The sequence below is a fragment of the Eptatretus burgeri genome, chromosome 7, assembly GCF_056783735.1.
Source record: "Eptatretus burgeri isolate ZD-2024b chromosome 7, Ebu_testis_v1, whole genome shotgun sequence".
In the NCBI taxonomy this organism is placed as follows: Eukaryota; Metazoa; Chordata; class Myxini; order Myxiniformes; family Myxinidae; genus Eptatretus; species Eptatretus burgeri.
Genome location: NC_140967.1, coordinates 78,602,380 through 78,629,272, shown reverse-complemented (window position 1 = coordinate 78,629,272; position 26,893 = coordinate 78,602,380). Strand labels below are relative to the sequence as shown.

The following is a 26,893-nucleotide window of genomic DNA, read 5'->3' as shown; positions in this document are numbered from 1 at the left end:
CCAACTCCACTCCACTCCGGCGCTCTCCCCGACTGCCAACTCGGCGTTCCAGCATGGCTCTTTATCGGGTCCGGGGGTGCTGGCTCTTTTACCTTTGACCCTTCACCCTCGGCTGGCTCCGCCCCTCTCACTTCCGATTGGCCAGCTTCTTAAGAGGGTAAGGCCTTTTTGATCTGTTCTTGCCGTCAAACGCGGCCGTGTTGGAGATCACCGTCAAATGCGGCCGTGTTGGAGATCTCCGTCAAATGCGGCCGTGTTGGAAATCACCGTCAATCGCGGCCATGTTGGAAATCACCGTCAAACGCGGCCGTGTTGGAAATCACCGTCTTAAGCGGCCATGTTGGAAATCACCGTCAACGCGGCCATGTTGGAAATCACCGTCAAACGCGGCCGTGTTAGAAATCACTGTCAAACGCGGCTGTGGGTTGTCGTTGTTGTGACGATGTGTTTGTTTTAAAATAAAGATAGGAAAGAATAATGGCTAACTCAAAGATGCACAGCCTGGCACACGAACAATTCCCGTTATCCATTGGTGGGGAAATCTAACCTGGAACACACACTTACCGAAATAACTGACCTCTGGGGAACCTGACTGGTGTTCTGTGAATTTCCACAATCGTAACAATATATGATATATATATGATATATATATGATATATATATATATGATAGATATATATACATATATATATATATATATATATATACATATATATATAGATATACACACATCCCCCATGGAACCGCCCCTGCATAATATTGCTCATTGCGTCAAATTTCAAACATAAAATGGAACAAAAAGAGGGAAAAGGTTATTTTCACACAAGAGTTGCTGAATGCTTCATTCCTCACTCTGCCAAACAAAGAGGACTCACAACTGCACCCATAGATCTTAGATTTTGACATTTTAGCTTTCAAGTGTGTTGCAACAATGAAGATTTTCAAGCAATGTTTTCTGTTACCACATCACGTGGTCAGTATTTCAAGCACATTTGAAATGTGATTCATAAATGTTTACTCAGATACAACACAATTATTTAGATATAGGACTCGTTTATAGTCTCGGTGTAATATTCTTGCTTTGGATGAGAGAGGTCCTGTTTTCAAATTCTGGATGAGCCTTTAATGTTGTTTTAGATTTTCCACAAATGGTAAAAAAACAAAAAACTTAAAAAAATAACATATTTTCAAACTGCATCATTAAAGTTTAAAGTGAATCATAGATACAATATGGATGAAGTTGTGCACACCTTGGCGTTGAGCGGACACACCGAGAGACCACTGCGAAACAATTCCTGCTCTGTGCGCCACTGCGAGGCCCGGTGTACACAACGAGCCCAGTGGGACAGCACAAGGATTGCCAAGAATGCTGTCATGGAGCGCTGGAGCAAGACAAGTCATTGTGGCGAGTCAGCTTTATTACCGTTGACCTCGTTATTGCTTATCTTATCTGTACTCAGGGGTCAAAGGTCATGGACGATTGCAGATTGAGGGATGACATAAATGCTTCATTCACCTGCTTAAATATACAATTGACTTAACCTTGCAAAGCGGACAATCCTTTTGGTTTTTTATTTTATCTCTCATTGCCTTTTCATGTCTTTCATATTTTTTTCTTTGATCTTCTCGACAGAAATATTGATAAATTTTGATGACTATTACAGTACAGGTACTTCATATAATTTCAAACTTTAGTATCAAAACACAAAAATAATTGTATTTGTTAGACATCGACTTTCATTTTCTTGCCCAAGATAACTTTTCTTCCAAAACGAATCGGACAATCCATGAATATCTTAAATTGGGCCGTTCATTCACAGGTAAAATCTCAGTGTTTAATAAACAAATTCAAAATTCTGCCATTTATCACATCAAGTGGCACTTTGGTACTGTATTGAAAAATGCACAATGATAATCTATTCTCATTTTGCCAGTACAATGCATGACAAAACTCCTGAAAAAGAGCAAATTGCTGCCAAACAGACCAAAAAAACAGGTCATGAACCAGTAATTCAGAAGCAATTTGGGTAAAAAGTAAAAGGTCAGAGGTAATTAACATGTGGAGCAAATAGGTTTGTTCCAAGTCAAGACAGTGGTGGCCTCTATAATATACCGGAACTTTGGTGCACTGCGTTTGGTGGAGAGTGCTGTGAGTGCATTGCACCCAGCACCACGATGCAAATTCACAAGATCTATCATTTTGGCTATCTGGTCATTGATTCCATCTACTTATCTCCAAGAGATATTGCGAAGGATGATGGAAAAAGTGTTTGCTTTTTACATTAAAAAAAGATTTAACAGCCTATAAATTTGGCAAGCTACCTGACTAGTTGTTGATATATTCATAGATTTTATCTTATGGAAAGCAGACATGCCCCCAAACACAGACGAGCCTGGAATTGGAGGTGAAGTAGTGCGCATGCACACCACGGCTAATGTTGTGTTGCCTTCAACGGGTTGGAAGAGCCTTTTTTCGGTTGTATTATTATGCCCGACCCCAGTTCTACCTCCTCGCTAGTGTGCAGCAAGGTGGAGACAATGTGTTCCTGTGGCAGACGGACATTGTTGTGCACAGTTCGTGCAGCTTCGGCTAATATAGGACACAATTTGTATCTTACTGCTTCATCAAGTGAGGGGGGTTAATACATAATTTAACCAACTTCGTTTGCATGGTCACAAGTAAACAGTTGTGTGTTATGTCGTACTAATGAGCCCATAATAGGGGCAAAATTATGGCCGTCTCCTCCACTGTCCTTTACTTGTGACCTTTAAAAATCCACAGTCTTTAAAATAGGCTCGAGTGTGGCCTGCGGAAGCCATCTGGAATTGATGGCGAAGTGATATGCGTGCTCACATGATGTTTATTATCATGTTGCCTTTATCGGGTCGGAAGGGTCTTTTTACCCAGTGAACGTAGTGCCAAACGGGGTTAAGCAATTGGTTCACTCTGTCTGTCTATGAGTCCATTTATATGATCGAGGAACTACTTTATTTCAACTGAATTGTATGTTTTGAACACTGAAGAAAACGAATTACAATACGAACCTGCAGTTCAGCAGTACTTTGGCTCTGAATTTGGCAAATTGTACGGCATCTGGTCCCAAGCGCGGTAAAGCAATTGTTTCAGTCTATCTGTCTGCCTGGCAGTCAAACAAAATTGAAAATCCTTCCAAACAGGAAACTTACTGTTTTTAGGATGTCATAATGGACACATACAACAGGCACAAATAATTAATTTAAAAATGTGAAATAAGGTGGTGCATAAGTTGGTGGTAAAGTTCCGATTCAGTATATTTTTATATATATATATATATATATATATATATATATATATATATATATATATATATATATATATATATGTATATATGTATATATTTTCGTGCAGCCTTCAAAACATTTATCTTGTTATAATTTGATTATATATTTGAACACTTTAGAACACAAATCGCCTCATTTACATTTCCAAAAAACATCAGTTTTGTAGTATGTGAGCAAAATTTTATGCCGTTTCGACCAATCAAATTTTCCACATGCTCTGAGGGCAGACAAATAACAAGATTCAACAAAAATGGTGGCGCATAGTGATACTTCATCAAAAAGATCTGTTTGTTTAAGTGCATATTTTTCTCAACGATCACTCTTATTCTTTTTGCGTATGGCAGCTTGGCTGCCAAGTAGCTGTCATTTTGTTGGGGCATGACTGTGCTGCTGATGCAGTGCCCATATACCAGTACACTGGTGCTCATTTTGCCAACCTTGGAAGGATGACAGGCTGAGTCACCCCACCTGGTGTTAATTCAGCAGCCAACAGGGCTCAAACTCAGGACCCTGAGATCCCAAGCTAGTCATCCAAACCACAAAGCCAACACCAGGCTTTCAAAGATCATTCCAAAATCCTCAGTTTCTCCGAATAGAATTGGCAGAAGGGATAGCTCCAGTCTGTTCCATTTGACCCATGGGCTTCGTATGGTAGCCTTAGCACCTGTTATTCAAAGTTCACGAATAAGGCTAGTATAGATCTTGCTCAGATATGCCAAGCAAGAGTTGCAAAGGCCCTTCCATCCATCCATATGCCTGGTGTGGCTTAATGGGTAGGATTTTGGGCTTGGGATCCTTGTCAGGATCCTAGGATCCTGGGTTCAAATCCCCCTTGGCTGTTGAATTAGGTGGGTTGAGTCTGCCTGTCATCCTTGTAAGGTTGGCAAAATGAGTGCCATGGTACTGTGGTAATAACCATTTTGGGTAACCTGTGTCAGAGTGATGACCCGTCCAGGATTGTACTCCTTGCCAATGAAACTGCCTCGGCAGCCCTCCATGCCTTTAAGACCCAAAAGGAATGGTGTTATTATTATTATACAAATCTCACACTCTCACTATCCATCCATCCATCGGGACCATATAATCTGTGCAGAGCGTTGGTGCTGCCTAAGCAGTCTCCTTGGCTGTTGGGCACAATCCTGGACGGGTCACCACTCCGACACAGGATACCAGCATGCTGGCACTCATTTTGCTGACCTCAGAAGGATGACAGGCAGAATCAACCACACAACCACAACAGCTGATGGGGATTTGAACTCAGGATCCTAGGATCCTGACTAGGATCCCAAGCCCACTACGCTAACCATTAAGCCAACACCAGGCATAAAGACCCTTTCCATGTCCTTTTTCTCAAGACTGCGCAGGATAAGGTGTTTAATGAACTCTCTAAGAATGGCTGTTTGAGGATTGTTGCCTGTGTGAATCATGACCAGTACTTCTCCAACTTCTCGCCCTTCCATCTCTTGCAACCCCCCAGCCGAAAATAGCATTGTTCGTTTTTTGTCCAGCTTCCCAAGATGTATGACATTGGATGGTATATATATACATATATATATATATATATATATATATATATATATATATATTGTATACTGTATGTATATTTCTAATGTCAATTGCCCAAAAATCACTGAATTCATGTTTTGTGGCCTGTGCTCTCAAGATGCCTCTTCCTGTTTAGCTGGCTGGATGCTGCTCATTGCACAGGTCCTCCTCCAATCATCCCTCATTTTTTTTTATGTCATTGTAACCTGATACAATACAATATTTATTGTATTGCCTCCGCAATTTATTACCTCTGCCACCAAAGGTAAAGGAGGTTATGTTTTCACCCCTTTCTGTCTGTTTATCTGTTTGGCTGTATGCAGGATATCTCAAAAAGTTGTAGACGGATTCGGATGAAACTTGGTGGACACATTGCGTGTGTGACAAGGAAGAATTGATTCAATTTTGGTGAAGATCCGGATCCAGATCCGACTGCTCGAGTTTTTAATGTGATTCTTCACCATTGAGAGATAGGGCCAAAAAGATGTATCGCACGATTTCTCAAAAAGTTGTGGACGGATTCGGACGAAACTTGGTTGACAGGTTGAGTGTGTTGCAAGGACGAATTGATTCGATTTTGGTGAAGATCCGAATCCAGATCTGGATACGAGAATTATTTAATTTTTTAAGTGATTCTTCACCATTGAGAGATAGGGCCAAAAACGATACAGCACTGTATGGCATGATATTTCAAAAATGTATTGGGCCCGATATGCTCGTGGATCAGGCATTACGTGGTGGATGTATGCACTTTACCGAGTACCCTTCTGGATTTATAATGTAACATCCCTGATGGTCTGCATCGCAGGAAAAAAAAAACCCATATTAGTGATAAAAGATCTGACCAAAACACGAATTGTTCACAAGACGAAAGCTGAGAAAGAGCTGGCTTGGCATGACTGTATACCCAACCTGAACAGAAGGACGAGTCTGACAGAGCCGAATGAAACCAGTAGTAACAAGGAGGGAGAATCCAGCAGAGGGAAGATATAGCAGGCGCTCCGCCACAACAAAACCAACACGGAACAGCAGGTTGGAGGCCGGCAAGAAAGGCAGGGAAAGCAGTGCTACAGCCATTAAGAGCAACCTGCAGATGTCAACAAACGATCATAAAATGATAAGATAGTTTATCAGAAAGTGATAGATAAAATGCCACTAAGGTTTATATACTGCAGCACTTTCTTTCATTAACATCTATTGCAGTTACTGCCCAGCATCTGAAATGAAAATTGATCTTATTTCATGAACTTTTTTTTTTTTTTTGTATACCTTTGTCGAGGCTCGTATGAGAGCTAACACACAACTCACAGCAAGGAGGCATGAGACAAGAGGGGCGGGAGTGGAAGGGACAAAACAGTGGGGAACAGACACATTAGGTGAACTGTGGAAGGGAGAGGGATGGGGATGGGACGGGGAACATGGCGAATAGAAGATGGACATTACAGGGACTTTCAGGAAGGAAAGGCAGGGGAATTGAAGGAAGTGGGCTTGGGTGGATTATCGGGGGTAGAAAAGATCGAGGATTTGGATGGGGTAAGATAAGAGGTGGTGGTGAACAGCTGTTTTGAAAGCCTGGAGGGAAGAATGGGAAAGAATAGAGTGAGGAAGTTTATTCCAAAGGCGGGAAAAAAGAGGAATGAAAGAGTGAAGATGAGCAGTGATTCGTGATTTTGGTAGTTTTACCAGAAGGGGGTTGTTGGCGGACCTTGAGCGCCCTGTGGAAATGTGTTGGGGACAAATCGCAGAGAGAGCAGGGGGGGGCAAGGCTGGAGAGGAGTCGGTAGAAGACAGAAAGACCACCGACCAACCTGCGGTGATTGAGTGAGAGGCCCAAAGACTCAGCTTCATTGCAGGAGATGCCGATGATCTTAAATGCCCTGGTTTCGACAGCGTGAAGCCGAGAAAGGTGGGAGGCAGGAGCACCAGCCCAGAGGGGAGAGCAGTACTCCATCAGGCTACGGACAAAAGCTTTGTAAGTGGTCAGGAGCTCAAGAGGGCCGAGGAAGGACTTAGCACGACGGAGGATTCCCAGTCGGCGACTGGCTTTTGAGGCGAGGTTGGAAATGTGACTTTCCCAGGAAAGGTCATGGCAGATAGTGAGACCCAGAAGCTTGAAAGAAAAGACTTCTTCCAGAGTGTTGTTGAGAAAGTGGATGGGGGGGTTTTGTAAACGGTCCTTTCGAAGAGACATAGTGAGAGTGTGAGATTTGTATGGATTGAAAGACATGTTCCACATGTTGGACCAGTTTGTGATTTTATCCACATCTGCAGTGAGCGAAGAAGCTGCTGCTTGCCGGTCTGAGGGATGACAGATGGTACGGCAGAGGGTGGAGTCGTCGGCAAAGAGAAATAGAGGATTTTCCAAAGAGTCCGAGAGATCATTGATGAAAACCAGAAAAAGAACAGGGCCCAGAACGCTACCTTGAGGAACTCCAGCCTGCACAGGAAGAGGGGATGAAAGAACTCCATTTAGGGCCACAACTGCAGCGTTAAATAAAAATAATAACATCAACAATTTTTCATTGCAAATTTCAGTGCAGCTCCTTCAAACTATTAATTCTTTTTTTATTTTCAGCAATAAAATCAAAATGAAGTCAGTCAAGGTTATGATGGAGGAGGGGTTTGTTGCAAGTTGTGTCTTGAGCAATAATTGTTTTCATCCTTCCATGATACCGTATTTTCATTTGGGAATGTCACATACAAGAATTTAGAGTGGAAGAAAAGACGTCCGAGACGTTCGGATTCCGAGTCAGTTTTCTAGATTCAAACCGCCACCGTCCGGCCCCCTCGTCCTTCTTCCGGCTCACCCGGAACCGGAAATCCCCCGATAAACCACAACTCAATCATATTTACATCAGGCGAAACGATGCCGCTACACAAGCAGTGTTCCACATGTAAATTTCATATTCAGCAAAATGGGACTAATAATAACTCAACCCTCTCCCCCAACCCTCATACCTTCCCCCCACTGCATATTCCAGTCCTCTATCTACAACCTGCATTTTAATGTTTTCCACCGTGTGTCTGCATGTGTAGCTTTCATATTCACTGTTCCAGCTTTCACAGAAGTTTGAATAACAATAATGTGTTCGACAATGACATCCCATCCTCTTCGAAGGTACATAGATTACAATAGATCTACGCTCAGGACTCAAGAGCATCAGGGTTCCTCTCCAACAGTTTAGCGTTAAACAGCAGTAGTGACAGCAGTGCAGTACAGTCATGTTAAACAGCAATGTGTTTGTGGTTTATAATATTTTTTACTTCTCGTTGGGGTGCCCCACAAAACGCCATGATAAGCTATTTATACACGTTAACACAGCATTTGTCAACGGACGAAAAACCCTTTAGGGAAAGTGGATATTATTAGAATTAATATTGATTTGTAATAACATAAATATTATGCAATTATTATCATTTGTGTTGTTATCACTTTTGGTATTAGAAGTGGCCTTGGAAAAACAGCACGATAAGCTGTCTTAACCTGAACATACACCTTAACACGGATTTTTCCCAAGGCAGAAAATCCCCTAAGGGAGGGGGCAAACGAAGTTGCTACAACCTCCATCGGATGATGCTTAGTCCTCCCGTCAAGTTTGGATGAGAATGGATAAGTAATGTCCGAATGTATCGCGGTCAAAAAAAACAGTCAGACAGACAGAAACCCCAAATTGACTATTTTAGTGCTATTATTCAGGTCAAAATTTCAATTATGCATGGAGAATATATAAAGGAAGGAAAGTTCATACAACACTGAAGATAACAAAGAAAACTTGTACTGTATTACCATTTTCAGTTCTTAAAATGTCATGTACAGTGAGTGCATCGAATGAGATATTAAAATTACCCTCCGACAAAGGGTTAACGCCTGAAATGTCAGCTTCCCTTTGCTTGCCAAAGTGGTTCGCATACCTCAATTAATGTCCTATTGATTTCATCCATTAAAATTACTGTTAACATTTAAGCATTGTCAAATGTAATGCTTACCTGCGTTCTCTCTCGCATTTAACCTGCAAAGCCTGCTGGGTAAAACCAGTAAGTATGATCCAGAAGATGAGTGGTACTGCAATCCTCCAATCAGAAGCAGACGTTATTAGAGGAACGCAGCCCATTGACCAGTCAAAGCAGAGCCACCAGGGGCATAGCAAGATGTACACATTCAGGGCATAGATGTAATTGTAGTTTATTGTCTGTGTGCACAGGTCGAAACACATATTTCATGGGTAGAAAGGAAGAAAAGAAGAAAACTGCGGGTTACATTTCCTGTAGGATAACAGATGAGAAACTAAAAAAAAAAAGAAGAAAACGCGAATGGCAGTGTTAGGATTCAAGATAAATTTTCAGAGTGAAGTGTGAGGTGCACGATGAGCACAATTGGAGGTATAAACAAAAAATACAAACCCGAACAAGCAGACCCTCTGCAAAGGATGCTGGGTTATCATCAGGGGTGAATGCAGGAGGTCCACTCCCCATGGCTCTCCAACGGACATGTGCAATGGCCAGAAGAGCCATGACCAAGACAACCTGTCTCTTTATAAAAGCAACAAACTCTTGTCCCTGATGATGACAAAACAATGAAAAGCAAAGAATTGCCACCAAATATTAGTGTACTCACAAAATCAAGATCGCTGATATCATCTTCCTCTACCCTCTGCCTCTTTTAAGTGTAGTGTGGGGACAGGATAAACCACCAAGCTCCCTTACACATAAGTAGTAAATATATGGCAGCTCAACGTCATTTCAAGTTTCACAATAATTTTCACGATAGTAATTATCAACTCTGATATAAAAGAGGTCAACAATTATTGGGATTGTCTTGGTGAAAAACATCAAAGGGTGTTCATAGGCCTCAATGAACACAAGCAGACCAGGCAGCCGATAACATTAACATTATCACTTTCATGCATTTACCTTCTGGCACACTTCGTGGCTTACACTAAGATTTGGTGGCAATGTTTTGCCTTCCATCGCAACAGTGACTTGAATCGAACTTAATATCTACATCCTGGAAAAATTAACTTGCACATTTCACACATCAGCAATGCTCATGCCATGTTATTGTACATCTCCTCTGATTCATCCTTTCATCACCACCATGCACCACCCTGCCTCGTTAGATATTAAACTGTCAATTTTTAGCTGCTATTGCTGAGGCATGCACCTGCTTAAAAACGGAAAAAATCATAAATTAATGTGAATTGCTACATGTGGCTTAATCACCTCCACCACCAAAGGTGGACGGAGGTTATGTTCTGACTCGTCTGTTTGTCTGTCTGTTTATCTGTCTGTGAGCAGGATATCTCAAAAAGTTACGGACGCATTCGGACGAAATTTGGTGGACAGGTTGGGTATGTAACAAGGAAGAATTGCTTCGATTTTGGTCAACATCCAGATCTGGATACTGGAATATTTAATGTGATTTTTCACCATTGAGACATGGGGCCAAAAACGATATATAGCACGATATCTCAAAAAGTTTACAGATGGATTCGGATGAAACTTGGTATACAGTTTGTGGGTTTGACAAGAACAAATTTATTTATTGTTTGGTGAAGATCTGGATCCGGACCCAGATAGGAGATTATTTTTTTTATTATTTTCTGAGTGATTCTTCACCATTGAGACTCAGGAAATTAGGGCAGGAATTGGGAATGTGTTCAGACTGCCGGCGACAGCTCACCTACTCTTCACGAAGGACACTGTGGGATCTTTAACGTCCACCAACTAATGGTGGCAGACGAGACATCCGTTTAACGTAAATCCGAGGGACGGAACACACATTGATGAATCCTCCTGCATGCATACCTCAAGGAAGCCGCCATTACAAGTCGTAAATAGAACGGCACTCGGTAGAATGCATACCTCCACCAGGCTGAACAGTTTAAGATTTGTCTCCAACTGATAGGCTGGATCTGGATCTGGATCTGAACCAAAATCGAATCGGCTTGTTCTTGTCACCTAATCAACTCAACCGCCAAATTTTGTCATATCTCGTCCACGACTTATTGAAATACCATGCTATATATTATTTTGGCCACATCTCTCAATGGTGAACAATCACTTTACAAATTAAAAAATTATCAGATTTGAATCCGGGTTCAGATATTCACCAAAATGGAATCAATTCGTCATTTTCACCCACACAACGTGTCCATAAAGTTTCGTCTGAATCCGTCCACAACTTTTTTGAGATACCGTGCCTCATATCATGTTTGGCCCTATGTCTCAATGGTGAAGAATCACTTAAAAAATTCTAGTAGTCAGATCCGGATTCGGATCTTCACCAAAATCTAATTAGTTCGTCCTTGTCACACACCAAACCTGTCCACCAAATGTCGGCCAAATTCGTCAACAACTTTTTGACATATCCAGTTCTCAGTCAGACAGACAGACAAGCCGGTAGGCAGACGTGGGTAGTCGACTACCCAATAGAACCTGACGCGATGGACCCGTTCGATGGGGAATGACCTGAGGATTAAGCACAAGAAAATTCATGATTCTAGCTTCAAGGGTTAATGCTGCAGATTGTTTTTTCGTTAAAATACCCCCACATTTAGAGGTTTTTCGGCCGTTGCTAGGCAACGGAGGGGCCCATAGCAACGGTTGTTTCTCACACATAACTAGGGCACACCATGAACCTACCATACCAGTTTCATGTATATCTGACTCATAGTCTCTGAGATATAACGAACTTCGTTTTTTTTTATTGTTTTTGACCAGGGTTCATTCAGTCTATCTTCTCCAACAGTTTTCATAGGATCCGGCTGGAAATTTTTGACAATATGGCTGAATGTACTGCCCACAGTCGCTCATGGCCCGATTTTTGATTTTCGAAAAAATTAATTTTTTATGATTTTTCTAAAATTTCAAAGTCCCGTTGCTAGGCAACGGTGGTGTCCATAGCAACGGTTCTCATTTGCACACAGCTAGGTCATGGTATGAACCTACCAACCAAGTTTCATCGAAATCGCCATTGTATTAACTGAAATCGCCATTTTAAATACTGATAATAAGGGTAGAACAAATCTCAAAGAATGTTTTTTTTTTTTTTTTCGACTACATCGACTACCCAACATGCAGACAGGGGTGAAAACATATCCTCTGCTCACCTTCGGTGGCGGATAAAATCTAAAAATAAAATATGCCATAGAAACCAAAAAGGTGGGGGAATTACCCAATCCATCAGGATGAGTTCTTTGCGAGTAACATGAAGTGACAAATTCTATACTTCCAACAGTAAGCAACTGTTATAGTGGTACAGTAAACCTTTTAGTTTGAAGATAAAATGAACTTTCGCACAGCAATTCTTTAAACGTCAAAAAAGGGACATTGCAAAATATAACACAACATGCTGTCCTATTTTATTCTTACATTGATCTAAGTTTCATGTTATGTAGGTAGAAACTGGTTGATAAACCAAGTAGGACAAAGATGTTATAAACGTGTACATTTTCATGAACCAACAGGGCATAAGTAGAGAATGGACAAATCAATACAGGATATGGGATCATGAACCTGGGATCCCAGAACAATGATCCATGAGCTGAGACAGGAACACCAAACAGGCTAACCCAATGCTAAACAGGATAAAAAGGGCAAACCTTGACATTCCTGGCATGAGATCTCCATGGGTGAAGCAGGTCCAGTCTGTAAATTGCAACCGTATCATAGACGATGCATAAACCCTGCACACACAGGTATAAAACACACAAGAATACAACACAATTTTTATGAACATTCAATGTGTAAACAATCCTCATTATTGATTTAAGCTATTTAGAGTTGCAGTTTGTCACATGGTCGTTTTATCTGCCATGTTTTATCTTCACACCTGGGCTTATATATTCAGCATTTTTTAAAGTGATGAGGATTTGGTATCTTAAACTGCACTTTAAAGACTAATTCGATTTGGAATGAAAGCCACTGTTAAAACGTATCATCCATTTTAACTGTTCAATGAATAATTGCATTCGCTGTAGTTTTTCTTTCTTTTTGCACAGTTTAGCCATGGGCGATGCCAGAATTGTAACAAAACTGGCTGGATGGATTCTTGAGTTTTCCATTTTCTAGAGAAGGTGGTAAAGGGTAATGATGCAATTTCACAAAAAGTTGGACGAGGGGAAAGGGGGATGTGGTGCTGCAAATCCAAATGGTTGATCAATGCTTCACTTTGTTACAAGTACAGTAGTGTTGTGATGTCAATGCGACAGAATAACTACACTCCAAACTTTAACACATTCCAGGAGAAAAGGCTTCATCAACCAATTATGGCTGGCTGACCTGACAACCACAAAAGGGACTAGATATCTGCGATCACAAAGCGACGTGATCACCCACAACTTACCCTTGGCCCATGATCCAATGATGGCCATATGTTTTTTTTCGGCCCACCATATGACCTTGACCCTCAACATTTCGGGAAAGAATGTGAATTAAGAAAATGTGTCCCAATCTATCCATAAAATTAAACGTCATGGAAATCGGAGAAAAATTATTCAAATTATGATCAAAAAGTTGTTTTTGTTAATTACAGGACGTCACAATCCGAAAAAGTAGGTTAGGGACACTAATCAAATATGAAGTGCACAACTTCATTACAGGTACATTATTATGATGCAAGAATATCTTGGAAGGCCAAGTGGTCATTGAGATTCCACGTTGCCAAGATTGAGCGTTGACAAAAAATAAAAATAAAAATTTCAGACTGTCATTTCACCCTGACCTTTAACCCGGATGGGTATGATGTAAATGAAGCGTAAATGCGTCTTGTTCTAGGCTATCTAGAGAGGCAAATCTCATTCTGATTGGACAAATCTGAGTCAAGCTTTGGTGAAAAATGTTAAAATGTGGAACGTCTTTCAATCCTGACAAATCTCACACTCTCACTGTCTCTTCGAAAGGATCGTTTTTGAAACCACCCCCACCCCCCCCCCCATCCACTTTCTCAACAATCCTCTGGAAGAAGTCCTTTCTTTCAAGCTTCTGAGTCTCACTACCTGCCATGATCATTCCTGGGAAAGCCACATTTCCAACCTGGCCTCCAAAGCCAGTTTCCGACTGGGAATCCTCCGTCATGCAAAGTCCTTCCTCAGCCCACCTGAGCTCCTGACCACATACAAAGCTTTTGTCCACAGCCTGATGGAGTACTGCTCTCCCCTCTGGGCTGGTGCTCCTGCCTCTCACCTTTCTCGGCTTCACGCAGTGGAAACCAAGGCATTTCGGATCATTGGTATCTCCCACGAAGAGGCTGAGTCTTTGGGCCTCTCACTCTCTCACCACAGGCAAATCGGTGGTGTTTCTGTCTTCTACCGTCTCCTCTCTGGTCTCACCCCCCCCCCAGCTTTGTCTGCGATATGTCCCCACCATATTTCTGCAGGGTGCTCAAGGTCCGCCAACAACCTCCTTCTGGTAAAACTACCAAAATCACGAATCACTGCTCACCTTCACTCTTTCATTCCTCTTTTTTCCTGCCTTTGGAATAAACTCACTCACTCTGTTCAATCCCATTCTTCCCTCCAGGCCTTCAAAATGGCTGTTCACCACCACCTCTTATCTTCCCCCATACAAATCCTCGATCTTTTCTACCCCCTTTAATCCACCCCCAAACCCACCTCCTTCAAATTTCCTGCTTCCTTCCTGAAAGTCCATGTAATGTCCATCTTGTATACCCCATGTTCCTCACCCCATCCCTCTCCCTTTCATAGATCTCCCAATGTCGCTAATCCCCACTGTTTTGTCCTTCCCACTCCCACCACTCTTGTCTCATGCCCCCCTTAATGTGCGTTGTGTGTTAGCTTTCATACGAGCCTCGACAAGGTATACAAAAAAAGGTCTATAATTGGGTCATGACCATAAATTTAGGTCAAGGTCAAAAAAGTCAACCCCGCATATGTTTTATTCCATTATTGATGGAAAATTTCATTCTGAAAGTTCCAGCTGGATCCGAGATACAGCTCGGATATTGGCAGAAAAAACGGAGAAAAACCTAAATGGTGGGGTCTAAGAAACTCTGTGGCACCATTGAAAATTGAGAGCACCAAATGTAGAAACAAACCCTACAACAGCAATAAGCCGTCCCCTATGCTGTAGGTGGAGGCTTAATAACCTGGGCAGCCTCAAGTTGAATTGACCCTGCAAACTCAAGTAGATTAAACCCTCCCCACATTTTCCTCTTTTCCTGTCCATTTATTCCCTTGTATGTTGCGTCCACTTGTGACCCTGCTGCCCTACTTTCAGTTTGATGCCTTTCCCCCTCTGTCACCTCGCCCTTGAACCACCATAACAAAAAGGCAAAGACCAAACAAAACTTTTCAATCCAATTTTTTTTTTAAAGAAACTACAATTTTAAATTTAAGAGAAAGGGATCCATTGTTTCCAAATTATTTTTCCCTTGTGATGTTTCTTGTCTTTATACCTTGTTCTTTGTTTAAAAGGAAACAGGTGAGCTGGTTAAATAGGTCGCTGTGGAGACCATTCTCGACACTGCCATAATGCATCTGTGACACCACTGCATTATGGCAATTTTGTTTGGTTTGGAATCAACGAGTATTTGACTAGGTCGAGTCAATACACTACAATTCTGGCCTGAAATAGTTCACAATCCCCTGGTTAAGGCAATGCATGAGGCAGCATTCAGCTCACAGTTTTGTCACAGGAAGGATTGAAAGTCTTCAGGAGTTTTCATCTTTACGCTCTCCAAGTACCTTATTACTGAAGTCCCACTTCATCATTCTGTCTTTATCTACACATTGGTGAACTCAAATAATGATCAATAACCGATGAACAAAAATCACTGAATGTATTGTCACGTCTGAGGCTCAGTGAACACAGTATGCCTCAGTGCGGGACCTTTCGATTCAGGAAATGGCCAACCAGTCTCTTACTGCAGTGCGTTCAGTTATTATTCTTTACCGTTCCCCAAGGTCACCCAAATTGAGCCGAAATTGATGGCACACATCCAGGAAGCAGATGGCTCAAACACGTTTTTTTTTTTTTTTACCTTTTAAAGGGTTTATTTTGTATTGAATATGGGGGGGGGGGAATGTGCGTGACACAAGCAGTTCGGAACAAACCAAGTGAATCAAAAGACACAGAGAGGATAATGGAGACACGTAAACTTATATACAACTAGAAGGGCAGTCGGTAGAGCACATACCTCCGCCACGCAATGCCTGATCCATGACAACATATCGGCCCCAATACATTTTTGAAATATCTTGCTATTTATCGTTTTTGGCACTATCTCTCAATGGTGAAAAATCACGTTTAAAAAAAAAAAAATCCGGATCCGGATATTCAGCAAAATCTAATCAGTTCGTCCTTGTCACACACCCAACCTGTCCACCAAGTTTCCTTTGAATCCATCCACCATTTTTTGAGATATTGTGCTCACAGAGAGACAGGGGTGAAAACATAACCTAATGAAATAATGTTACATGGCAATCTAACTTACTCGAAGAAACACATGGACCATACTCCACTTACCAGAGTCTAGATATGGATCCCCAACCACCCCTCCCCCCCACCACCTCCCCTTCCACGTCACAGTATAATTTATGCAGAACAGCCTGACTAACCATCACAAAGGTCCATTAAAAACGACTAACATTCAGATTCTTGAAGTGCAAATGGTAGCTGTTCTTATTCAGAAAAAGGGACAATAACGGTTATCTCATCTCTGAAGTACTGAAACAGACATAATGGAAGGTACTTTAAGACAATAAAAAAACGAAAGTGGAAGAATTTGTCAGTAGTCATTTGCATTTTCAGGGCTGAATGACGACAACAACATGGATTTTTCCTTTCGTCAATGAGGGCTTTCAGATATTTATTTCTATTCTTCTTCTTTGTCTTCTTTTCTGCGCCTTAATCCCAACAACTCAGATCCACCTTCTCCATTTCTCTCTGTCCTCCACATCTTCCTCTCTCAATCCCACACTTTTCAAATCTCTTTCCATGACCTTCCACCTTAATCTGTCGTCCTCTTGATATTTCCCTCTAACTGGCTTCTTCCATGCTTGCTTGTTTAGTTCTTTATCCTTTTTCCTCATCATGTGTCTAAGACACTGCAACATAGTTTCTCTAATCCTTTTTGTGATACTTACAACTCCAGCTCTCTTGCGTATCTCCTCATTCCTCAACCACTCTCTCAGTGATACTCGAAGAATCCACCAAAGCATTCTCTTCTCTGTCTCCAGCAACTACTCTCCATTTTACGAAAAGCCCATGTTTCTGCACCATACATTATAACTGGTATAATCACCGTCTTGTACATTTCAACCTTCAATTTGGTCGGTATCCTTCCATCACAGACGACTCCACGAACCTCCTTCCATTTTTCCCATGCTGCCTTCACTATATCCTGGATTTCTGCTTCACAACCTCCCCCTTCCTTTAGTATTGTACCAAGTTATTTGAATTTGTCCACTTGTGTCAGCTCTCCACTCCTGACTGTATCTACAAAATCTTGACCCTCTCTACACCAGTCTGACCACACACCATTACCTCTGTCTTTCTAGCATTTAACATATTGGAACGATGTGATGCAAATAATCCTTTGTTGAAATATTTGATCCAAACAGATGGCAAAGTTGTGCAATATTTCTTTAGAGATATACTCAAGTGTGCAACTTAAATGTCTTAAATGTCTACCAAGGGCGTGTATGGTATAAAGGAGTCAAGCCTTATGGTAGAATGTTTCTAACAATAACCCTCAATCCCTGCCACACAAAGCTCTCTTGTCATCCTAGCACTCTTCTCTGCAGCTCCTCCTTTGACTCTGCTGTTATGACTAAGTCGTCTGCAGAGTTTCCACAGTTTTCTATCTCTGATGTTGTCATTCAGCATGTCCATGACTGTTATAAAAAGAAAGGGATTTAGTGCAGAACCCTAACGTAGACAAACCTCTACTCTAAAATATCATGTGTCCCCATTCATTATCCTGACCGTCGTGTTGGCTCCCACATCCATTTACATCACGAGTCTAACAAACTTCTCTGACACGTCCTTCATCCTTAAACACCAACACACCACTTCTCTTGAGATCCAATAAGATGCCTTCTCGAGATCTATGAATGCACAATACAGCTTGTTATTTCCTTCCACCATCTTTTCCCCAATCTGTCTCATGATCAAAATCACATCCACTGTTCCCCTTCCTTGCATGATTCCGTACAGCATCTCATTTATCCACACACTCTCCCTTAGCCTTAGGTCTACAATCCTCTCCAGTATCTTCATGACATGCTCCATCAATTTGATCACTCTGTAATTTCCTGTTCTGTTTGAAAATCCGTGTTATCATGCTCTTCCTCCAATCATCTGGTATCTTCTCCTCACTCCACACTTTCCTAATCAACTCGACCACCCACTTTTACTCCCTCGGTTCCTAGCATCTTCACCGACTTGGCCGCAACTTTGGATGGTCCACAGGCATTCCCACTTCATACTGTGAAGTGCTTTTCTAACCTCCTCCTCTTGCATCTCCTTCACGGGGTCCCTCAGTTTTCCGACCTCCATCTGTCAGGACCTACATCTCATTTTCCACATTTAGTAATCTTTCAAAGTACTCTTTCCACCTTCTCTTAATTTCCTCTTCTCCGTGTTGTCTCTGACCGGCATCACCTTTGACTGCACACATTCCCACAAGTCCTGCTTTTGCTTCTGCCTTGCTCTTGAAATTCTGGAAATAATCTTTTCACCCTCTGGTGTTTCCAAATTATCATACCATTCTTGTGCTGATTCAGTCCTCTTGCATTGCCTACTGTTTTCTTTGCCTCAACATTTATAGTCTTATTCCGCTCTCTCACTTCGTCTTATCCTGTAGATTTCCATTCTTTAAATATCATCTCTTTCTTTGAATCACATCTTGTACTTCCTCATTCCATCACCATGTCTCCTTTTCCTTGAGTTGTCCTCCCATATTTTCAGCTGCCATGACCAGGGATTCTTTCACATTCTTCCATATTCCTTCTAATCCTACATTTTTGTTTGACTCCTCTACTTTATCTGGATTTCCTCTATGAAGAGGACCAGCTTCTTTCCTGTCAGAATTTACAGCTTAATCTTCCCACTTCTCATACTCACCTTTTGTCTTTTATTTATCCACCTCATGCCCATTATCAACAGCCGATGTTGACTCACCCCTGCTTCGCCCAAAATATAACCTTGCAATTGATAACCTGCTTCTTGTTGCTCTGTCTTACCAAGATGTAATCAAACTGGCGACTATTACCTCCACTTTTGTAGGTTAACAAATGTTCCTCTTTCTTTCTGGGTAATCTCAAGAATCCTCTCCCCATCATTCCTCCTGCCATTTCTTCATGTTCCAATTTATATCCACACACTTCTTGCCCTACATTGCCATTTATGTCTGCACCAATTATAACCTTCTCTCCAGCTACTACCCTCCTGACTACATGTTCTAACTGCTCTCTGAATGCTTTTCTCCTGGTCTGATACCCAGTACGTGGCACATATGTTGAAATTATATTCACTGGTCCATTCTCCACCACCAACTTCACTTGCATACACCTATCACAAATTCTCTTCACTTTGAGTCCTTCTCCTTTCCACTCCTTCAACATGACTCCAACTCCATTTCTCTTTCTTTGTTCTCCACGGTAATACAATACGTACCTTTTTCCGAGTTATTGTGTACTTTTCCCCGTCCATTTCATCTCCTGTACACACAAGATATCAACTTTTCTTCTCATCATGGTATCCACAAACTTTCTCTCCTTGCCTGTCATTGCACCAACATTCCATGTTCCAACACTGATGCTCTCACTTTTCTCCACATGCCTCTTTAGCCACAGCCGTGGATTCTGCAGTACATCTTTCCCACTTATCACAACAGCCAGGGGTTGCTGCCGCACATTGCGTGAAACCACTGTATCCAAGATTCATGGTGGTGTTGGAGCTTTTTTTTTTTGACCGTTGGATGTCTTACCTGTCATGAACCAGTCCAACCAGATGGGTGTCTTTTTTTTTTTAGGAGACACCATCTCTTAATGGATGGCCATTAGCTCCCAAAGGGGGTTCATCCATCCTTTTGTCGGGTGTTGTTTTTAATTCTGCAGGGTGCCAAAGTCACCCTCCCCACTGGCAAGTCAATGAAGGGAGTCAGTTTCGTCGCCGCCAACCGGACCATATGGCAGGTTGCACCGGGTTATTACATGTCACCAGTGGCAGTCCAAAGACCGGCCTGAGCCTTTTATATCACAGCAGGCAATATTTTTAAATCACAGGAGGCAATTCATAGAGTACGTTAAAAATGACTGAACACCAGCTGAAGCATCATCAAACATTGAACAAGTGTTTGAAGTTGCATTCGTACCTTCGCAATGCTTTGTGTGAAAAAATTTTTTAATGCATGCAGTTTGCGTAGGGGGAAGCAAGCCAGCTAATACCTCCAGTAACAAATATGGTTTTGTGAGACAATTGCCTTTCACAGCAAATTTACAGGCTTTATCCACCAAGCAAATTGGGGATAACAATTTTTGCTAAAGTGTGTACTTACAAATGTGCCGAGAGTTGTTATTATATTTTGACAAGAGTGAAAAAGAGTTCCCTGTAATTAGGAATCTTTAATGACCACAATAGCTGTGCAACACTTCAATGGCGAGGAAGTAAATCTAATAGATCCCGATGATATTATAATCAATAATAGCTCAAAACTCAACCCATGACTCAATGGCTTGAATGCGCCAAATGCAGTTCGATCTAAGAAGTTGAGCCCAATTAGTACTTGGATGGAAGATTTTCACGGAAGACCAGATGTTATTCGCGATGGGGTAGAATGATGGCTGAGTTAGGTGCTCACCTCTGAGCTATTAGGTAAGCTTATCACTGGCAGCCTGGCAAAGTTACAAATTCCTGCTCTAACCTACTGGAAAAATTTGATCAGCAGAAACAAATACTGACGAGAAACTACTATTCTGTTATATGCAATACACACCATTCTTTGGAGAGGATGTAAAGTCAACTGTGCTGTCTATACCTAGGTTGTGTATATTAAGGATACCATAGTACTGTTATAAAAAATAGGGGCAATGCCCCTGGGCTCACCTGGTAGAACTAGGAAACCACTGGTAGGCATGGATGACCCATAAAATATGTTACGGAGAAAAAAGTATATACTATTTTGGAGGGCAAACCCCTGATTTTTCAATGTCGTGAACAAACTTTAGTCCATCATGGGTGTTGAAGGTTGTGGTCAAGTTTAATCGAAATTGTGTGTGTACTTTCACAGAAGAAAGTAAATACCTATTTTTTTTTGGGGGGGGGGGTCAAATCTGGACCCACTTTGACCCCTTGTAAACTCCCTTAGACTATTATTTTTTTTAACGCTGTGAACAAACTTTGATACATCACAGGGAAGGTTGTCGTCAAGCTTCATCGAAATTGTGTGTGTAGTTTTGGAGAAAAAAGCAAATACCTATTTTTTGGGGGGGAGGGGGAGGTGGTCAAACCTAGACCCACTTTGACCCCCTGTAAACTCCCTTAGACTATTTTTTTTTTAAAACGCCGTAAACAAACTTTGATACATCACAGGGAAGGTTGTCGTCAAGTTTCATCAAAATTGTGCATGTATTTTTGAAGAAGATCCAAGTGTTTACATACAGCCTGACTGACTGACTGACTGACTGACTGACTGACTGACTGACTCACTGCCTGACTGACGGGCATCGCACGATGCTAGAACCTCCCCTGAACAATTTTTGTTTCAGATGAGCTAAAAATGACTGATGGGGTGGGTTAATCAAATGTTAATTATTAATTAATTATTTCATAATGAATGTCAGCGTAAGTGTTTTGGGTCCCCTGTTAGAAAGGACCATGATTTGGGTGTATAACAAGCTCCCCGTCACCCTAAACCGTGTATCTGCTTATTATCTCTGCCACCAAAGGTGGAAGGAGGTGATGTTTTCACCCCCTCTCTGACTGTTTGTTTGTGTACAGGATATCTCAAAAATTTGTTGACGTATTCTGATGAAATTTTGTGGACAGGTTCGTTGTGTGACAAGGACGAACTGATTAGATTTTGGTGAAGATCTGGATCCAGATCCGACGACGAGAATTTTTAAAGTGATTCTTCACCATTGAGAGATTGTGCCAAAATGATATCTAGCATGATATCTCAAAAAGTTGTGGACGGATTTGGATGAAACTTGGTGGACACGTTGGGTTTGTGACAAGGACAAATTGTTTCGATTTTGATGAAGATCCGAATCCGGATCTGGTTACGATAATTATTTAATTTTTAAAGTGATTCTTCACCATTGAGAGATAGGGTCAAAAACGACACATAGCATGATATTTCAAAAATGTATTGGGCCCGATATGTTCCCGTGGATCAGGCATTACGTGGCGGAGGTATGCGCTCTACCGAGTGCCCTTTTAATTTCCTATCTGTAATTGACGCTCTTAATCTTCCCCGTTGTCATTTCCACCTCCTCATATGACCGCGTCAAAATGATGGTTCCATGTGTGCGAACCTCACACGCTCCATGCTCAGTCAAGGTCGATGCCATGCTCAGTCAAGCAGTCAGCCTAACAGGAGCGTGCTACAGCACGGGCCATTCTAGTCGTGGTACATGTTGATTCTAACCACAGCAAGAGCCATGGGGCCTCAATTGCAGAGCCATCAGCATCCCTACAGGCACCTCAAGGAAAGTTCTCCTTCACATTCATCTCCATTTCTGTCTTCTTCTTTCTTCTGTCCTGTGTCTCTGAACAAATCTGCGCGTGTTAAGTCAGACAAAGATAGGTGAACGGTCTGTCTCCATCTAGGTTAAATGCATTCTGCAAATTGCGTTCCCCCCCCCCCTTTTTTTGCATTGCATTGATTTACAGTATGCTCCCCATCCCAGTTGTTATTCCTTTAACCTGTTCGGTTTAACGCATTATCATTCTGGATTTGGAGCTACAGAATCGCCCTCCGGCGTAACCATATTCTCTTTCAAACTGAAAAAACTTTAAACGTTTTAACTTTAAAACCGCAAAAAAAACTTTAAACGTTTTAACTTTAAAACCGCAAAAAACACTTTCAAACCGAACACCAAACTTGCCGTGCAACCAAATTAATGTATCATTAATCACATCACACCATGAAGTCACCACACATGTCGTACAACATCCGTTTTGGGAGTTACTCTCTGGCGGTCTTGCGTCACCCATTAAGGAAACCAAGTCCGTTACAATACCTTAAAAAAAAAGAAAAGAAAAAACAAAGAGGATGCCATTGTGTCCTATTGGTCAAATGGCTCACCTTCAAGTCAAGATAAATAAAATTGAGACAGACAAGTTAATTATTCAAAGGGGTGTGAATGTTAAGTTGTATTAAGTTAATGATGAAGTTGAATGGGATGTGAATGTAGAACAGACTTGAAAGGCCAAATGGCCACCTCCTGAGTTACAACTTGAGCTTTCTTGTCTGGCTCAGATCACGACGATGAAGAAAATATAGGAGGAAAGTGAGAATAAACTTGCTTAGCTTTGAGAAATAAGTGGAAGTTACATGACTCAAGATTTCCGATTCAACATCCAGCAATTTGAGCAACCATCGGTAGGCTCCCACCACAACATCAGGAGTACTTACGAGAACTGTAATGCCTTGTTCCTTGCTAAGTGTAGCTGTGATGCTGAAAACCACAGAAAGTATGATCCAGCGCCACGAACAGATCTTTAATCCTTTACAATGGCCTGCAAAAAGTGGAGTGATGGCTTTTGTAAGAAGGCAGAGAAAGTGAAGCCATAATAAGTAAAATATTTAAACATCAGAAAAAGGATACATTTAGCCAGTGTGGGCAATTGTGCAGAAGGTGCATACAAGTAAATGCAAAAAGAGAAAGTGCAATTTTACATGATTGTTGATGTAAAAATACATGTTGCACAAAATGCTCAACATCTATGCACATCTTTAGTCGATCTTTGATCCAGGGCTATTTGCACTCGTCATTTTTTGTGACTCACAAATCTAGTCATATTGCCTGGAGACAATGTGAATCATGGCTCAAACCTTCAACATTTTTATACATGTCACACATTCAACTCTTTCTTGAGTTTCAAGAAATATTGCACTTTTTAAGAAATTTGCAGAAAAGTCCAAAAAGAAAAACAGCATTTGGTAAAAAATGTTAAAAAATACAATTTTAGTTAAATAAAATAGACAAAATTGTCAGCAATTTACAAATTTCATGAATGCAACAATGTGGAGGTTGTGAAGACGACAAGGACAGTTCAAGGTTGATGTGTAGTTTTTTTTTATTGTACAACAATTTTATAATTGCGGCACAATGTTGCAATACCTTCAGAGCATCCCAGGCAAAAAAGTGAGCCCAGACACCAACAAATATCCAAGGCAGAAAAAAGCTCTGCCAATACAGGGGGTTCCCCAGCAAAAAGATAGAATGCCACACCCCAGGTCTTCATACGGTCCTCCTTACACCCTCCTCATTCATCTTGTCCATCACGTAATGCAGCACACAGCCATTCTGACGGGGCCTTCTCAATCAGGTGATGGCCCACAGCTCTGGGTAAGAGTGGCACTTTCCTTGCTGAAGGGTCTGGCCAATAGCGAGTCATGTTGTTGCAGTAGTGGGGGGATCCTCCCGCTGACCCTGTCCCAGGGGATAACATTGATGGCACCAGAGGTGACATCATGCACTCAGAACCATATGAACGCCGGAGGAAGGTGAGAAAGGAGCAAAATTACGTGCCGAGTGCTGGGGCAACCTCATATTCATGACGATCTACATTCTAGAGGGTCTCTTCACCTCACCTTTGCCAGTTCGAAAGGAAGGACAGATCACGTAACACCATGAATATAGTTATCCCCTACCACACACAAGAACGCCTTCCAAAGGCACACAAAAACAGGATGACTTAACCTCAACACAAAATCCTTGTTACAGGTAAAAAATAATCGATCCTACATGACCATACAGTCCATGCTAAGGCCTTACACTTTGATAACTATCCTGTATCCCATACGCATAACACAGCCCCCTCCCCTGGACCTTAGGCTCCTGCCAAGGTCAACCAAAAGGTCCAATTATTAGCACTTAAACATCCACGCTAATTATCTTATGCATTATATTTAGAGGGATGTTGGCGGTGAGACTGAATCTAGCCTTACCTCACTAACATCAGCAATCTACCCATGTATTTTCATTAAAAACACAATCCCAATATGTACAAAAGCAAGTAATTTAATTCCGCACCCTCTCTGTGCCTTCTCTCAGCGTTTCTATGGTGGGGAGAGAAGAATGGCACCAAAGCACAAACAGGCCAACTTTAATGCCAATTTAACATTTCCAAATATAAATCCAGTCGATTGACCATTTCCTCCAATGGATGTCACCTGTTGCAACTGGTCATCTGAGCCCAAATCCCAATTTAAAATCGACTCTAAGTAATTTCATGGGTTGTATGCCCTCCAGAACACATGGAGTCGCAGATGACCGAGTGGAGCATTCATGTAAACACAGTCAACACATTTCAAACATTTTCATTTCTACAAAACCATGGCATCATCTTTAAATATATGGTGTGGTCTCAACTGGGCAGCCAGGAGGGGTAGGTGAGGCATGGTGGAGCATCCATCTTCTCTCTCCATGAGAACCTGCTCTTCCTGCAGACAAGCACCTCGGTCTTCCAAACCCACAAACCTGACACAAACAACACCCTCTCCCCGGCTACCACTCATTTTACCACTACCACCTGCTATGTGTGGTACAGTGTTCCTCTCTGCCATGGCCTGAATGCCCACACGAAACAAAACACAAAGCACAAGAAAGGGAATTTTTTATTATCACAAAACATTTATTTCAACAAATTTTAACCCCTTCCACTTGGTCCACATGTTGACCTTCATGGCCACTCTCACCTGTCATCCGTACCAATTCCCTGACTCACCTGCATTCTCCCACAACAAATCATGGCAAATTGGTACACTGCAAAAGGTAAATTTTACTCTTTCCAATTCATCGCTGAGGAGGTTGGTCAATACCAGCAGCACATGTTGTGGAAATTCTTCCCTGTTTCATTAAACCAATCAATCCAAGGGTGTTTCTGCCCAAACTAAGAGTCCAATAAAATACAACAGACTATCTGTGGAAGGTTATGAGGACCTTCCTCAGCATTACCCAATCATGCTCTCAATTTGGCACCATAACGTTCCACAGATGCTCGGTTGGTCGTCCTTTGGTGGTACTAAAATCCAGTCCTTGTGGTTGACCTGAGTCGAACAACCAGCACACCACGGTGGGTCACCACATGCTGGGTTGGCCCGGAGCCTCAGGGAGAAGCTGCTGAAACACCGGCATAGGGCCGTCACCTTCTCAGGTCCTCACTTCGCCCTGAGGGGTGTGCTGCCACCAAGGGGTGGCCCAGCCACAAGTCTTTTGGATGTGGTCACAGAAGGCACAACTCAGGAGGTTTTGGATTCAGTCAATGACTCACCATGTGTAGAGTTTTTCCACTTGATCTCTGGACTCCTGAACTGAGTACAGGGACGAGAAAGTGGTTGTTTTCTGAGTACATCTCAGAGTATATATATATATATATATATATATATATATATATATATATATATATATATATATATATATATATATATATATATATATATATATATATATATATATATACATACATATACATATACATATACATATATATACATATACATATATATGTACATATACATATATATATATATATATACATATATACATATATATATATATATATATATACATATTATATTTGTATATATACATACATTGTCGTGTCCAAAGGGTTAAATTAATTACCCCGACCCAATTGTCACGGATGGGCGGTCAACACCGAGCTGGACGGATAGCTGAACGATTTCCCTTGGAGGAAAAACAGCTGAAATCCTTGGAGATTCTGGCGCACGTGGGACGGGAGGTGGCGAAGCATGTACCAGAGGCATTTACCATGATGGACACAACAAATTCACAAAGCATGAACACGAAAATTGTGCAGCCTTCTTTGTCAT

At 41.6% G+C, this 26,893-nt stretch overlaps 1 protein-coding gene across 6 annotated transcripts in view; it reads right to left on the bottom strand.

Moving 5' to 3' along the window:
- TMTC4 (transmembrane O-mannosyltransferase targeting cadherins 4) overlaps positions 1 to 26,893 on the bottom strand; it is a 102,342-nt gene that overhangs the window by 36,091 nt on the left and 39,358 nt on the right. For 5 of the 6 annotated variants that reach the window (XR_015060296.1, XM_085889146.1, XM_085889147.1 and 2 more), the window contains 6 exons: positions 23,468 to 23,571; positions 12,468 to 12,551; positions 9,268 to 9,423; positions 8,854 to 9,056; positions 5,779 to 5,953; positions 1,251 to 1,382 (listed from right to left, as the gene is read on the bottom strand). Coding sequence is in view for 5 of the 6 variants with exons in the window: in XM_085889146.1 (XP_085745272.1) it covers positions 1,251 to 1,382; positions 5,779 to 5,953; positions 8,854 to 9,056; positions 9,268 to 9,423; positions 12,468 to 12,551; positions 23,468 to 23,571 (854 nt within the window). In the remaining variant the exon portion in view is untranslated. The remainder of the gene's footprint in view (positions 1 to 1,250; positions 1,383 to 5,778; positions 5,954 to 8,853; positions 9,057 to 9,267; positions 9,424 to 12,467; positions 12,552 to 23,467; positions 23,572 to 26,893) is intronic. The other variant, XM_085889148.1, reaches the window with a different exon arrangement.